Source organism: Nerophis lumbriciformis, linkage group LG14, assembly GCF_033978685.3.
Source record: "Nerophis lumbriciformis linkage group LG14, RoL_Nlum_v2.1, whole genome shotgun sequence".
NCBI classification, from domain to species: domain Eukaryota; kingdom Metazoa; phylum Chordata; class Actinopteri; order Syngnathiformes; family Syngnathidae; genus Nerophis; species Nerophis lumbriciformis.
Window position 1 is genome coordinate 30,250,204 of NC_084561.2, and position 14,270 is coordinate 30,264,473.

Below are 14,270 nucleotides of genomic sequence, written 5' to 3' on the forward strand. Positions count from 1 at the left end.
TTTTCATCACATTGTCTGTTGGCTCAGCAGTACTAATTTTCTCTGACTCTTCGTAAATACGTAATCTTCTTTTGAAATCTGTAAATGTCACATTGTCTTCATTTTGCGTTACATGTACAGCTAATGGCTTGTAAGAGTCAGGTAGGCCTCCAAGAATCATGGCTATGATCAGACACTGAGAGTCTCACCGGCATCACGAAGTGCTGTAATCAGGTTTTCTGCTCTGATGATGTAGTCCGTAGTTGACTCTCTGTCTGCGTTCCGTAGTTTTGTCAAGGACGTGTACAGGTTGATTATTCGTGGCTTGCTTTTTCCTGAGTAATGGTCCCTCAGTATTTTCAGTGCTTTCCTGCCATCGTATACAGCATCATGTCTTATTAAAGACAAGCTTTTATCATCGATCAACCTGATGAGCTCTGCATAGCAGTCTGGATTCTTTATTCTGTCCGCTGCTGCTTGCTCTTCTCCTACTGGTTCATTTAGAACAGTGTCTTTCAACTTTAAAATATGTAAGTGTCCCAAAAATCTTGCTTCCCAAAGGTCAGACTTGCTTTCGGATCCATCAAAGTACAGTTGCGGGGATACTGCTCCAGTAGTACGAGCCGCCATATTTGTTTAAGCTCCGCACTTTAGCACTATGCTATGCTAATTAGCTCAAACTTTACCGCGGTTACTTCTTCTTCGAGGGTACACGCTACTTTATTGGCTAAAGTCACTTTTATGCTCCGTGTAATACTTCACGTTTGCAATACCTTTATCCTTGGTCAAGCAGTTCTCCTCTGTTAGCTCAAGTCCACACCTGCAAACTTTCTTGGCTTCTCTGTCCGTGCGTCGACTCAACGCTACCTGGCCTTGTTTGCTTGAGTTGGCTGGAATCTCTGGGGTTCCTGGGCACCATAACCTGTTAAGGTGTTTGAGCTTCGTGGAGTTCTTTTCTGCGTGTACATAAACGACACTTTCATCGAGTCTGATCAACGTCCTCTTACACGAGGAGACTTTATTATTCTTCTCCTTGAACATAACACACAACACCAGCTCCAGAGCACCCCAAGTGGGGAACATGCGCTATAACAGCCAACCTTTGAACAAAGCCACACAGAGTAAGAGCGCAGATCAATCTTAACAGAGTGATATCAAGGTTTATACGTCTGTAGGATTCTCAGACATATCGAACTATTACACTCCATTCATTCTACGTGACATAACAGATGGAAACTTGAAATAGCATGGAGGTTTACAACTTCTTTGTGTGTAGCGGAGTCGAGGAAATTGGTATCAAGACTCTCTTTGATAAATACACATTGTTTTCGCTCCGGTAAGATTCTGCACCTTTTACAAGTAGCATGTTTTTCTCCCGTCTTTATCAAAATATAACTATAGATGTCAACATTGTGTATGTGCTGACAGATTAATTTATGGTTGCTGCCTTTGGTAATCACATAAAGTACCAGTAGAGTACAAAAACAAGTTGACTTTATGCTTAATTTTGTTTCATTGTATCCATTAAACCAGTGGTTCTCAACCTTTTTTCAGTGATGTACCCCCTGCGATTTTTTTTTAAATTCAAGTACCCCCTAATCAGAGCAAAGCATTTTTGGTTGAAAAAAAGAGATAAAGAAGTAAAATACAGCACTATGTCATCAGTTTCTGATTTATTAAATTGTATAACAGTGCAAAATATTGCTCATTTGTAGTGGTCTTTCTTGAACTATTTGGAAAAAAAGATAGTTTTTTATTTATATTGATAAAGAATTTTTGAATTGCTGCTATTTTTAGAATATTTAAAAAAAATCTCACGTACCCCTTGGCATACCTTCAAGTACCCCCAGGGGTACGCAAACCCCCATTTGAGAACCACTGCATTAAACCATATTCAATTGTATTTACAATCCGTAAAGTATGTGAAAATACCATGTAACATTCAATTTATACCTGGAGATAGAGACAAACACACACAACCGAAGACAGTGCAGACTTTGCTTTGTTAACCCTTTGTGTGCATCATGATTATTCTTCATAGAAACAGGACGATATGGACATCCTATAAGTCGTCATTGAAGTAAGAGCAGACATTGCACAGTAAACTATTGCTTTATTATGTTTGTAGTTTGTATTTCTTGTTGAGCACTTAGCAATATGGCTACATATTGCTTAGTGTTTCACTAAAGCTGGATCTGTTTCGAAGAGCTTCTAAAACTTGTAGCTCATCCTCCTTATATTCAGGATCAACAATATAAGTTTATGGATCATAATTTTTCCCCAAGTAATCGTTGTTGGCTCTCATAAAGTCAGAATGATTTGCACTGTTGTTGGTGGGGAAGGGATCTGTGGTTCCTATCTTGACGTCACATGATGTCGATGTCTGGCTATCTCATTATCTCTCAAAATGGCTCGGGAATCTCCGTGAAGTGATACTATTTTGATCATATCTATTTACTTGCAAACTTTGTAAGTCTTTTGTTGTCATACAGCAGAGATATAATATATAATAGCTTCAATATAGAGGCAATTTGTTTTTCATTCTACTGGTTTTTTAGGTTTTGCTCACATTTGCTTTTTTTTAGACTCACCGAGTTAGTGCTTTTCGAAACACTTGTAGCAAACATTTGTTTAATGCAAATAATATCGAGATAATACTAAAATGGGAAATAAACAACGTTAAAATTATGTCAAAAAAAACCTTTAACAAAGTGATCACTGAAACTCATGCATTCTTTGATTCTGCTCCCTTAGACTGGAGTTTGAGCTGCATGCTTTACTCGTTGTTGTTTCGTAAAATCTTGCACTCTTCTGTTCTTTTTGATAACCTCTCGGGAACTCTGACGAAACGTTTATCCTTTTTGCGATTTGAAGGATTCGTACCGCCGAAAACATCGCCAGCATAGGGCTTTTTTTTATTTTTAGAAAGGTTAAATGGGAGCCTTGAACCCATTGAGAGCAGAGCGAGCTTGACCACCACGTGGGCATGACGTCCGTAAATTCAAGAAATTAGACAAGCTATGGAGAAATGGCGTCATTTCTGGTTGTGTTTTGACCCACATTAAGCTGACTTTAAACTATTATGCATTGTGCATCAATATAGTGACATATTACATGTACAATGATGTACGTTATATTTAAATCAGAGCACATTGCATGGAGGAGAATGTTGTTTTAATCGCAGTGCATGTCATGAGTTTCACGATCGTGTCTTTGCCAGTGGACGAAATTAAATTGAAACTTGTAAATAAATAGGTTCATTTTTTGTCGCTAAATACATGATAAATAAATAAAATAGTAAATAGTGTGCATGCATGAGAATTATGTGATTGACAATCAGGAAAGCCAATCAAAGCCAAAATGTCCTCCTATCCGTTTTGCAAGGTTTAGCATGTAATTATGACAAACATAGATATTTATTTGGTAAATATGTTTTTTTAAACAATACTGGTAACATATGCTTGCATTGTGAGTGATGTCTGTTTGATTAATTTTATGTTATCTAAAGCAGACGAAAAGCACCAAGTTCAACATTCAATACTTTAAATGGTTCTTACGTTAACTTCAACATTTTATCTACCTGATGTTTTATTTTAGCAAATGTACAGACTGCAAATGTTCAAGTCTGTTAAAATCATTGACTTACTTTAGAAAGCCAATTTTGTTGTTTGAACACCTAATAAGGATGTAATGAATTTAAATTAGAACATATCAAGTTGAGGGATTTTCAATTTAGGCGAAAACAAAGAAAGAGAAAATTTGGCGAATTAACTAAAAATCCTAATTAATGAATCGCTTGTAAGCACTATTAATTAGCAATACGATCAGTCATATTAGCACTGATATGCAAACAATATCCATGTCTGTGTTGTGTCGTCTATTTCCTTGGACACTGAAACAAAGTCCTCCCTGTGTGCAGGAGAAGTCTGGATTCAACATGTTTTCCTCCAAGCCTTATGGAGACGGAACGTTACTCTTCTCTGAATCCTCCGTCATGTTTCAGAGCGCTGAGTATGACGACCCTAAGAAGTGGATGGGTCGATTTTATTACAGTGCCATGAGCGCTATGGACTGTAAAATTCCAGGTACATATCTAACCACGCTTTCTTTCCAAAAGACTGTATATACAGTAGTGGACTAAGCTATGGTACCCACAGTTTTGCACCACTGGGTTGCCCGTACACAAAGAAAGTATTGTGCACCGTAACCTGTGTACCTTCAGCCCTCACTGGCTTTCTCCCACCGGTCTAGTATGGAGCCTTTTTTACCTGTTAGAGCCACCTTATTCAGCAGTAGTCTACAATTGTAACAACATTTTGGAATTCATCACAATTTTCTAAGACAAATTTTGCCATCTCTGGAGATAAGTACCTGCAACATCTACATATATACTGTACAGTGGTGCCTTGATTTTCAAACCTATTTTTTTCTATCTTGACCAGGGTTTGTGAATAGAAATATTTGTGTGTTAAAACAAATTTCTCCATAAGAAACATTGTAAACATAATGGGTTTCAGTCTCGACAAAAGTCCATAGTTTAGTAAATGTTTGTACTGCTTGTATTGCTTGCCATCACAAGACTTCTGTGAAGTGAAAAACTGTGGTAGTGAACCAAGCCAAGATTTCTGTTGTGTAGCAAACAGAACGCAAACTCTTGGTGTTCGCAAGGGGCCTAGATCTTCCTGCAAAAAGCAGATACCAGCAAAAAATTAGACTATGCAATGGAATAGATCCCTATACTTTATCAATAAAACATTTATCGAATGATATCAAGGATTATCCATTGGTGGAGTTCCCAGACATATCAAACTGTCTGGTGCTCACACGGCAAAACGGTGAAAACTTCGAAAAGCATGGAGGCATACAACTTCTTTGTATGTGACTGGGTCAAGGAAATTAGTATTGATACTCCCTGATAAATATGCATAGTTTTTGCTCGGGTAAGGTTGCATTTATGATTTAACTGCCATGTTTGTTGGTTTGTTGTGGTTGACTGCGCAGAAAGTGCGTGTCTTTTACCCTGTCTTTATCAAAATATAACTATAGATGTCAACATTTTGTATATGCTGAAAGCTTCATTTGTGATTTCTGCCTTTGGTAAAAGCTTAACACTTTTAGGTTTTGCTCACATTTGCATTCTCTTATTTAGACACGCCGAGTTGGTGTCTAACAAAAAAAAAAAACGCTTAAATGGGAAACACTAAACATTAAAAGTATATCAAACAAACCTTAAACAAAGTGATCATAGCAAAATTGTGTGTTCTTCGACTCTGCTCCCTTGTACTGGAGTGCCTGCAACTTCCTCGTCTTTCGTAAAATCTTGCACTCTTCTACCTTTCTTGAATACCTTTACGCGATTTGAATGGTTCGTACAGCCGAAAACAAGGAAAGCATAGGGCATTTTTCTTTGACGAAGGCTAAGGGGCGCCAAGTACCCATTGAGAACAGGTGTTGGCTTAAACACCACACATATTTAATGAGCCGGACATGACGTCATGTAAATCCAAGCAATAGTATGTCAAACAAACATAACAAGGGGGTGATGGATCACCGTTATATTTAAAAACAAAGACAAAACAAAAACAACTAGCTAATTTTCAGCCTCCATGCCGACACAAACACACACACTGTCACTAGCCCTGTGGTGCAGTCATAGTTTGAAAACAGAAAACCCCTTAACTTTAACAGCCAGGTTGCTACAATGATTAGAAATAAAAAATTAATACACTTTACCTTGTCAGCTAATATTTTTGGTGTTCAGCCGAAGAAAGGGGGAGATAGAGGCAGTGTCGACAACGCTGTGGATACTTCCTGAATGTTTCAAACCACACATCGCTTGTCTATTGCTTTCTTTAGACTCATATTGAGCTAGCAAAACTAGAAATAAACTGTAAGAAGTCTAAAAAACACTCAAAAAGCACACAAAATAGTAATTAGCACAGTGTCTAACGACAGCACTGCTGAGCTGACTGAATGAGCAGGGAAATCCATTAGCCCACCCACAATGTATGTGCTGCCTGGACAGAATGGCTGCGCTGCATGCACACAAGGGATAGATGAAACGTTCGTACACTGAGACAAGGTTTGAACAACAAAGCATATGTTTATTGGGTCTGTTCTATAATTAATAAGGGTAAATCGAGGCTCTTTGCCCAGAGTTGCACATTTCATATTAATTTCTGTACAGCTATTCTTTGAAAAACATATATTACTTAAATAATTACTTTTATTTGCAGGTCAAGTAAAGTGACTTTTTTAATGCACCGTTGTGAAACACCAACCTAGTATCAGTGCAGTGTCAATACAGGTGTCACTTACTCATCACTAGCACTTGCTAACAGTAAGTACCGGTATACAGTTATAGTAGCTACCGACTAACAATATTTACTCACCTACAGTGGCTACCAAACTACAATATGTAGCTACCTACAGTAAATGCCTGCCCACAGCATCTACACACCACACCAACAACCTACTTCTACTTAAGTATTCACCTGTCTGTCTACCAATAGAAAGTACCCTGCGGTGGTGTGTGCTGTCCAGTGGCGAGCAGAATAAATGTGCTGACATGGGCACTGCCTTTCAAAGCAAAGGTCTGACTCCAGTCATCAATTGTATCTACGGGGACTCTGTAACGGACTGCATGAAGAAAATAAAGGTAACGGAAGTGAATTGCTATCATTTTAATAAAAACGTGTGCCCTTATCTTGTATAACCTCACTTCCTGTGCAGGACAACGAGGCTGACGCCGTCACTCTGGACGGGGGTTATATCTACACAGCTGGCAAAGAATATGGCTTGGTGCCCGCAACTGGAGAGAGCTATACGGGTACAATAAAGAGTGACTGGCCACCAAAACACAAAGATACGTATACAACAGGAATAACATGTCTCTACATGTCTCTAGCGGATCGGGATGGAGCCATATACTATGCAGTGGCTGTGGTGAAAAAGAGTAGCTCTGATATCAGGAGCCTTGACAACCTGAAAGGTCGGCGCTCGTGTCACACGGGATTTGGCCGCACAGCTGGTTGGAATATTCCTGTATCCACCCTGATAGAGAAAGGCTTGATCAGCCCTCAACAATGTCAAATAGCCCAAGGTCAGTGTGTCATAGCAGCGAGAGCTGAAGGAGTCAATGAAATTACTCAAGAAAACATTGCTCGTTGATTTAAACTCTTTTTTTTCACCATAGCTGTGGGTGGATTCTTCAAGGATAGCTGCGTACCGGGTGCTAATCAACTTGGATTCCCCAGCAATTTGTGTAGTTTATGTGCGGGAGATGGATCGGGGAAGAACAAATGTGAGAAGGGAAGGGACCTTTACGATGGATACGACGGTGCCTTCAGGTACCAAAATGACCCGACTTCACATCATCATTTGTCATGGGAACCTAAACTGCTTACTTTGTTTCATGCAGGTGTCTGGCAACGGGAGATGGAGATGTGGCTTTCATCAAGCATTCTACCGTCTTCCAAAATACTGATGGTATAAACAGATTCTGCATTGAAAAAAATATGGGTTACTGTTCTGTACGTACCTTTTTTTCAAAGGTGCAGGTTACAGTAATCGACATAACCCGTTCTCTTCCTGGTTAAACCATGCAAGATACGCCCCACCTAAACACACGCACATAGCAAAAGGAGAAGGCCAAGTACAAAATCAGTGTTTGAAAAATAGTATAATCTCCCTCACCGTTTAAACACAAGTAACTGTAACATTTGTTTTCCGTTCAAAGAATTTGGAGCATGCAGCACTTTTTAAGTCCATGTTCAGTGCATTTTTGGTACAGTAAGGGAGCAAAACATAAAACTGCTTAGCTTTTGTGAAAACAGCTTTGATTATTCTTAGGGTAAGACAAAATAATAATAATAATCCAATTAAAAATGCTCAAATAAACAAATATTATAAGTCAGTAAGTAACGTTAAGTACCGTAAATTCCGGAATACAGAGTGCACAATTTTATTTTGTACATATATTGGCTGCACAATGCAAGTGTACACATTGAAACAGGAAATGTTTACACAGGTGCTTGTATACATTCACAGTTTTTACAAAAGACAGTGGCTGTAACACAACATACCGTATCCTACCGGAAAGGTCATTGAGCGGTCCGGCCTTTTTTGATGAACAGGTCGTTAGTCTTCGGCTTTGGAGCTGCGTCTTGTGCATTTTGTCGTGTTTTAATGAGGGTGAGTCTATAACTCGCTAAATGGCTGACTGGCTGATTACGTGAGTGCATTAGATTAAATGTGAATAATTTAATTGGTCTTAATATCACAAAATTACATTTGTTGTTGGCATGTAAAACTTAGGAACCCAGGAAAATCTGTAAACTAAAGCGCAGAGTTCCAAGCATTGGGAAAAAGTAACAACTTACAGTTAGGAAATTACGATATAATGACAGTAATCGATTAGAGATAGCACTACACTGTCAAAATGTGCGCGCTCTGAAACGAAGTAAATGATAAATGATAAATGGGTTGTACTTGTATAGCGCTTTTCTACCTTCAAGGTACTCAAAGCGCTTTGACACTACTTCCACATTTACCCATTCACACACACATTCACACACTGATGGAGGGAGCTGCCATGCAAGGCGCTAACCAGCACCCATCAGGAGCAAGGGTGAAGTGTCTTGCTCAGGACACAACGGACATGACGAGGTTGGTACTAGGTGGGGATTGAACCAGGGACCCTCGGGTAGCGCACGGCCATTCTTCCACTGCGCCACGCCGTCCCTGTGAACACCGTGTACTTATTGAAATGCACTGACAGAAGTAAAGTGTTCCCTTGCCACTTTGCAGTTTGCTTACCGCGGCCACAATGCATCGCGAATCTTAAGGTATCATTGAGATTTGAGTACCGATTTAAATGTTTGTGTTAATATTATATACATTTTATAGAGAATGAAGTGTGTCAAGAACTCGAATGACGGTAGTTGCCGTGACCCCAGGATGCAGACAAAGCAAGCGCTGTGCAAAGAGCTCCCATTGTTAGCTACCAGGCAGAATAAAAGTAACTCTGGTCTAGCAGGAACCCGGAAAGTAAGACAACACTATAGCATACACTAGATAATGAACCAGCACTGAAGGAGGTAACCGGTTGGAACTAAATAGGAGCAGAAAGTGAAAGTTAACCTGTTTTTAAAAGGTTTTATTACTCTTTTTTTATTTTTTATTTTTTTCCCCAAAATAACATATTGCAAGAATCTGTTTGAATCTAGAAAGAAATGATTCGAAATGATTCTGAATCGAATTGTCGAATCGTGAGTTGTGAAGATTCACATCCCTAAGAGGAAATGTTTATGTGTATGTGGAGGGACTTATAATGACTTTAATGCATATAATATTCGTAAAAATCATAAAATTAACAATGCCTCTACTTTGTGGAAGTTCACCCATCATAGAGGGATCTGAAACGTAACCCCCACAATAATCGAGGGAACACTCTACTCCATTTGAAACACAGCCTGTGTACCATAACAAATACATGTACCGTCAACCCTCGTAAAAATACATTATTATTCATTTGAAGAATTCCTCACACAACCTTTGTGTATTTCTATCCAGGTAACTCCACTGAATCCTGGACCACGGATCTCCTGTCCAAAGACTTTCAGCTGCTCTGCCCCCATGGCACCAAAGCCGAGGTCACTCAGTACAGATACTGCAATCTGGCTCGTGTACCCTCCCATGCTGTGATGGTGAGACCAGACACCAACATCCATGCCATCTATGGATTCCTGGACCGTGCACAGGTACTAAAGAGTATGCTAAATCTTGACCATGTTTAAGTGAATATAGATGTGCACTGTCTGTATTTCAAATAATTTGATGTAGTTAGATCGGCAACTTTTCTTTTTTTCTATGCAGGCATATTTCAGCAATGACTTGGGTGCAGAGTTCAGGATGTTCGACTCACAGGCATACAAGGGTACTGATCTTATCTTCAAAGACTCCACGGTGCGTCTTGTGGGTGTGGGGGACAAAAAGACCTACCAGGAATGGCTGGGCCAAGAATACATGGACTCACTTGAGGACATGGAGTGTAATTCGTCATTTTCAGGTAAACATAGCACCAATTCAATGATTCAAATCATGATATAAGAGCCCATACATTATATAGTGGTTCACTAATTAACTTGCAGGTGGGCAAACTGCTGCTGACACTGGGCATTAATATGACTTTCTGCCTTGATTAAACCATCTATACATATTTTATTTATACTTTATCCTTCTATCTTTTCTATTACATGTGTGTGTCCAGCCCCATGACACCATGACATGACACCGTACCGGCCACAGAGTTCAGTTCAAAACTTCAGAGACAAACATCTTTGCAGCAAATTCTTAAAAACACTAGAGTGCTCCTGTTGTATAGAGACACTTGGACCACTGTAAACTCATTGGCAAATCGTTGCATTCACATTTAACCTTGCTAGCTAACCCTGGGGTCCAATCTTGTGATTGGTGTTCCTCAAGGCACCCCTTTAAAAGTCCTCCCTTTTTTGGCAGATACAAATGTTTTTCGCATTGTGAATTATGTAACTAAGATGTTGCTGTAGCTTGTTTACTTCAGATTCACATTTGTTCTACTTCCTTAGTTATTCTAGTGGTGTTCCTCAAGGTTCCATTTTAGGTCCTCTCTTTTTGATCATTTGGGCTATTCAACTGGTGGCCCGCGAGTTCAGTTCTAAAAACTTGTGAGAGACTCGTATTTTTGCATCAGATTCTTAAAAAACACTCAAGTGTTGTCATGGAGATGATCTCTGACTAGCTTTTTTGCAGAAGGTCCTTAAAAACAGCAGGGCACTCCTGTAAGTCTAACAAAATAAATAGGCCAAAATCAAATGTCTACTGTAGATGATGCTGGTTCTCCCGAATATAAAAAATATGAAATAATAGTGAAGAGAGAGGTCCAGCCCCCCCGTCCACCCCCCCCCGGTCTTTAGTTTTCTGGAAATGTGGCCCTCAAAGCCATTTAGTTGATGTTGAATTTCTGATGTTGATACTATTGACACCTTCATTTTACGCGGGGCACACGTCCATGGAATCAATAAAGTTCTAACTAATTATATCTAATTAACCATTTTGCCAGGTCATGGTGTAATCTTGTATTGACACTCAATCGTAGTCAAGTAATTAACCTATTTATTATTAATCCTATCTTATCTATTCATCTTCTACAGCATCCATTTTAGTCTGATTTCTGTTGAAAAATCACAAAACCTAAAACCAGTGAAGTTGTCACGTTGTCTAAATCGTAAATAAACACAGAATACAACAATTTGAAAATCTTTTTCAACTTATATTCAATTGAATACACTACAAAGACAAGATTTTAAATGTTCAAACTGAGAAACTTGTTCAAATTATCATTAACTTAGAATTTAATGGCAAACACATTGCAAAAAAGTTGGCACAGGGGCATTTTTACCACTGTGTTACATGGCCTTTCCTTTGAACAACACTCAGTAAACATTTGGGAACTGAGGAGACCATTTTTTTAAGCTTTTCAGGTGGAATCCATTCTCATTATTGCTTGATGTACAGCTTAAGTTGTTCAAAAGTCCGGGGTCTCCGTTGTCGTTTTTTACGCTTCATAATGCGCCACACATTTTCAATGGGAGACAGGTCTGGACGACAGGCAGGCCAGTCCAGTACCTGCACTCTTTTACTACGAAGCCACGCTGTTGTAACACGTGCAGAATGTGGCTTTGCATTGTCTTGCTGAAATAAGCAGGGGCGTCCATGAAAAAAACGTTGCTTGGATGGCAACATATGTTGCTCCAAAACCTGTATGTACCTTTCAGCATTAATGATGTTCACAGATGTGTAAGTTACCCATGCCTTGGTCACTAATACACCCCCATACCATCACAGATGCTGGCTTTTGAACTTTGCGCCTATAATAGTCCAGATGGTTCTTTTCCTCTTTGGTCCGGAGGACACGACGTCCACAGTTTCCAAAAACAATATGAAATGTGGACTCGTCAGACCACAGAAAAACTTTTCCACTTTGCATCAGTCCATCTTAGATGAGCTCGGGCCCACTAAAGCCAGTGTTTTTTCCGGGTGTTGTTGATAAATGGCTTTCGCTTTGCATAGTAGAGTTTTAAGTTGCACTTACAGATGTAGCGACAAACTGTAGTTACTGACAGTGGTTTTCTGAAGTGTTCCTGAGCCCATGTGGTGATATCCTTCACACATTGATGTCGCTTTTTGATGCATCCTGAGGGATCGAAGGCCACGGGCATTCAATGTTGGGTTTGGCCTTTCTCCAGGTTCTCTGAACCTTTTGATGATATTACGGAACGTAGATGGTGAAATCCCTAAATTCCTTGCAATAGCTTGTTGAGAAATGTTGTTCTTAAACTGTGCGACAACTTGCTCAGGTATTTGTTCACAAAGTAGTGACCCTCTCCCCATCCTTGACTGAGCATTTCATGGAAGCTGCTTTTATACCCAATCATGGTACCCACCTGTTCACCTGTGGAATTTTCCAAATAAGTGTTTGATGAGCATTCCTCAACTTTCTCAGTCTTTTTTGCCACTTGTGCCAGCTTTCTTGAAATATGTTGCAGGCATCAAATTCCAAATGAGCTAATATTTGCAAAAAATAACAAAGTTTACCAGTTGGAAATGTTAAGTATATTGTCTTTGCAGTCTATTCAATAGGTCAAAAAGGATTTGCAAATCATTGTATTCTGTTTTTATTTACCATTTACACAACGTGCCAACTTCACTGGTTTTGGTTTTGTATTTTACTTACGAAGCAACCGATCACATTGCACTAAGACAGTGCATAGTGCCTCCAAAGATTATAGCACTTATCAAACCTTTATTATAGTTTCTTACATATTTTCCTAATTGTCTTCCAGTCATTTCCTCGCTGTGGTTGGTGGTCTTAGCGCTGCTGTGCTCCGTGATGACGACCATCTGACGTCAACAACGCCATTCACAGCCACTCCCCTCTTCCTGTTAGCTTTACACAATTCTTACCCCATTTGGTTAAATACTCATATTGACATACTCTCATTGTTTATGATGGCACAAGTACACTCTGCAGTTACTGCAGAAATAACATGACAACACACAGTCATTTGTTTACAGAAGGTGAGCTGCCATGTCAGAGAATATGTACTCACTAGTTACCTGAGGCTTTGCTGTCCCTGTAATTATGGATTTACACAATCATATTTTTTCATATCATACTTATCTGTACTTCCTGCTGCTTACCCATGTTTTCAGTTTGCAATATTAATTTGATATGTATTTTCTCAAGAGATTTATTTTTATATGATGCTCAGATGCCATATCAGTGTATATGTACTGACTCATATTGTCGGAAACGAGTGTGTTCTCGTTCCTTCAAATGGAGATTTTTATTTCAATGTGAAATGATGAACCATGTAACTAATATTTAGTTGCCAGGCCAGTGAGTCTGCACAGGTATTATTGTTGAAACCAAATAAATTCAAATGCATCAAATCTTGTGTGGAATTGTGGTAAATGCAAGCTTCTTTGTCACGTCGGCATATGGACTTTGAGCTTTACTTTCAATGATTGACCATAAAATAGATAAGCAGATAGGAAGTTAGAACTGGGGGGGGGGGGGGGGGGTCTTCTATGTAGGAGGCTCAACAAACTGACTCTGAGTTGATTTACCCTCAGATGGCAGCCTCGGGCTGCATGTCGGGTTCGGGAACACCTGATCTGAGTTAGTTCAATCAATCCTGAGTAAATTGACTCTGAGTTAAGACCACAATATAAAGCCATGATCAATGGATTCTAGATTCACCATAGCAAGTGAGGACAGATTAAAAAATAAATGTTTTACCCAGCTAGAAGTAAAAGTGTTTATCAGGTTTATGAATACTTTTTTTTCCAGAAAGAAAAGTAACACAGTAAAATAATACTGGACTGAAGTGAGAGACTGATTGATTGATTGATTGAAACTTTTATTAGTAGATTGCACAGTGCGTGCCAGTACATATTCTGTACAATTGGTAACACCCGAATAAGTATTCAACTTGTTTAATTCGGGGTCCAATTATTGCCCGAGTCAATGCAGTAGTTTACTGAAAAGAGGAGGATTGATTGATATGACAAAAAAGCATTTTTAATTTAAGTGTAATCCCGGCTGTAGAAAATACCCGCTCACAGGGCACAGAGGAGGCGGGAGTGCAGAGGAAATGAAGTGATAGTTGGAAGAGGTTTGGGAAGGTGGTCTTCTGTTGGTCCCAGTATTTCAATGGGTCTTGGGACCTAGCTACATTTCCCTCTGC

The 14,270-nt window shown here is 39.3% G+C and overlaps 1 protein-coding gene across 1 annotated transcript in view; it reads left to right on the forward strand.

Annotated features, from left to right (window-relative positions):
* meltf (melanotransferrin) overlaps positions 1-13,411 on the forward strand; it is a 53,076-nt gene extending 39,665 nt beyond the window's left edge. Inside the window, exons 9-17 of the mRNA XM_061975615.1 lie at positions 3,899-4,064; positions 6,492-6,637; positions 6,712-6,808; positions 6,887-7,081; positions 7,175-7,328; positions 7,400-7,467; positions 9,553-9,740; positions 9,856-10,048; positions 12,864-13,411. Coding sequence (XP_061831599.1) covers positions 3,899-4,064; positions 6,492-6,637; positions 6,712-6,808; positions 6,887-7,081; positions 7,175-7,328; positions 7,400-7,467; positions 9,553-9,740; positions 9,856-10,048; positions 12,864-12,925 — 1,269 coding nt within the window. The 3' untranslated portion in view covers positions 12,926-13,411. The remainder of the gene's footprint in view (positions 1-3,898; positions 4,065-6,491; positions 6,638-6,711; positions 6,809-6,886; positions 7,082-7,174; positions 7,329-7,399; positions 7,468-9,552; positions 9,741-9,855; positions 10,049-12,863) is intronic.
* Positions 13,412-14,270: the final 859 nt, after the last annotated feature.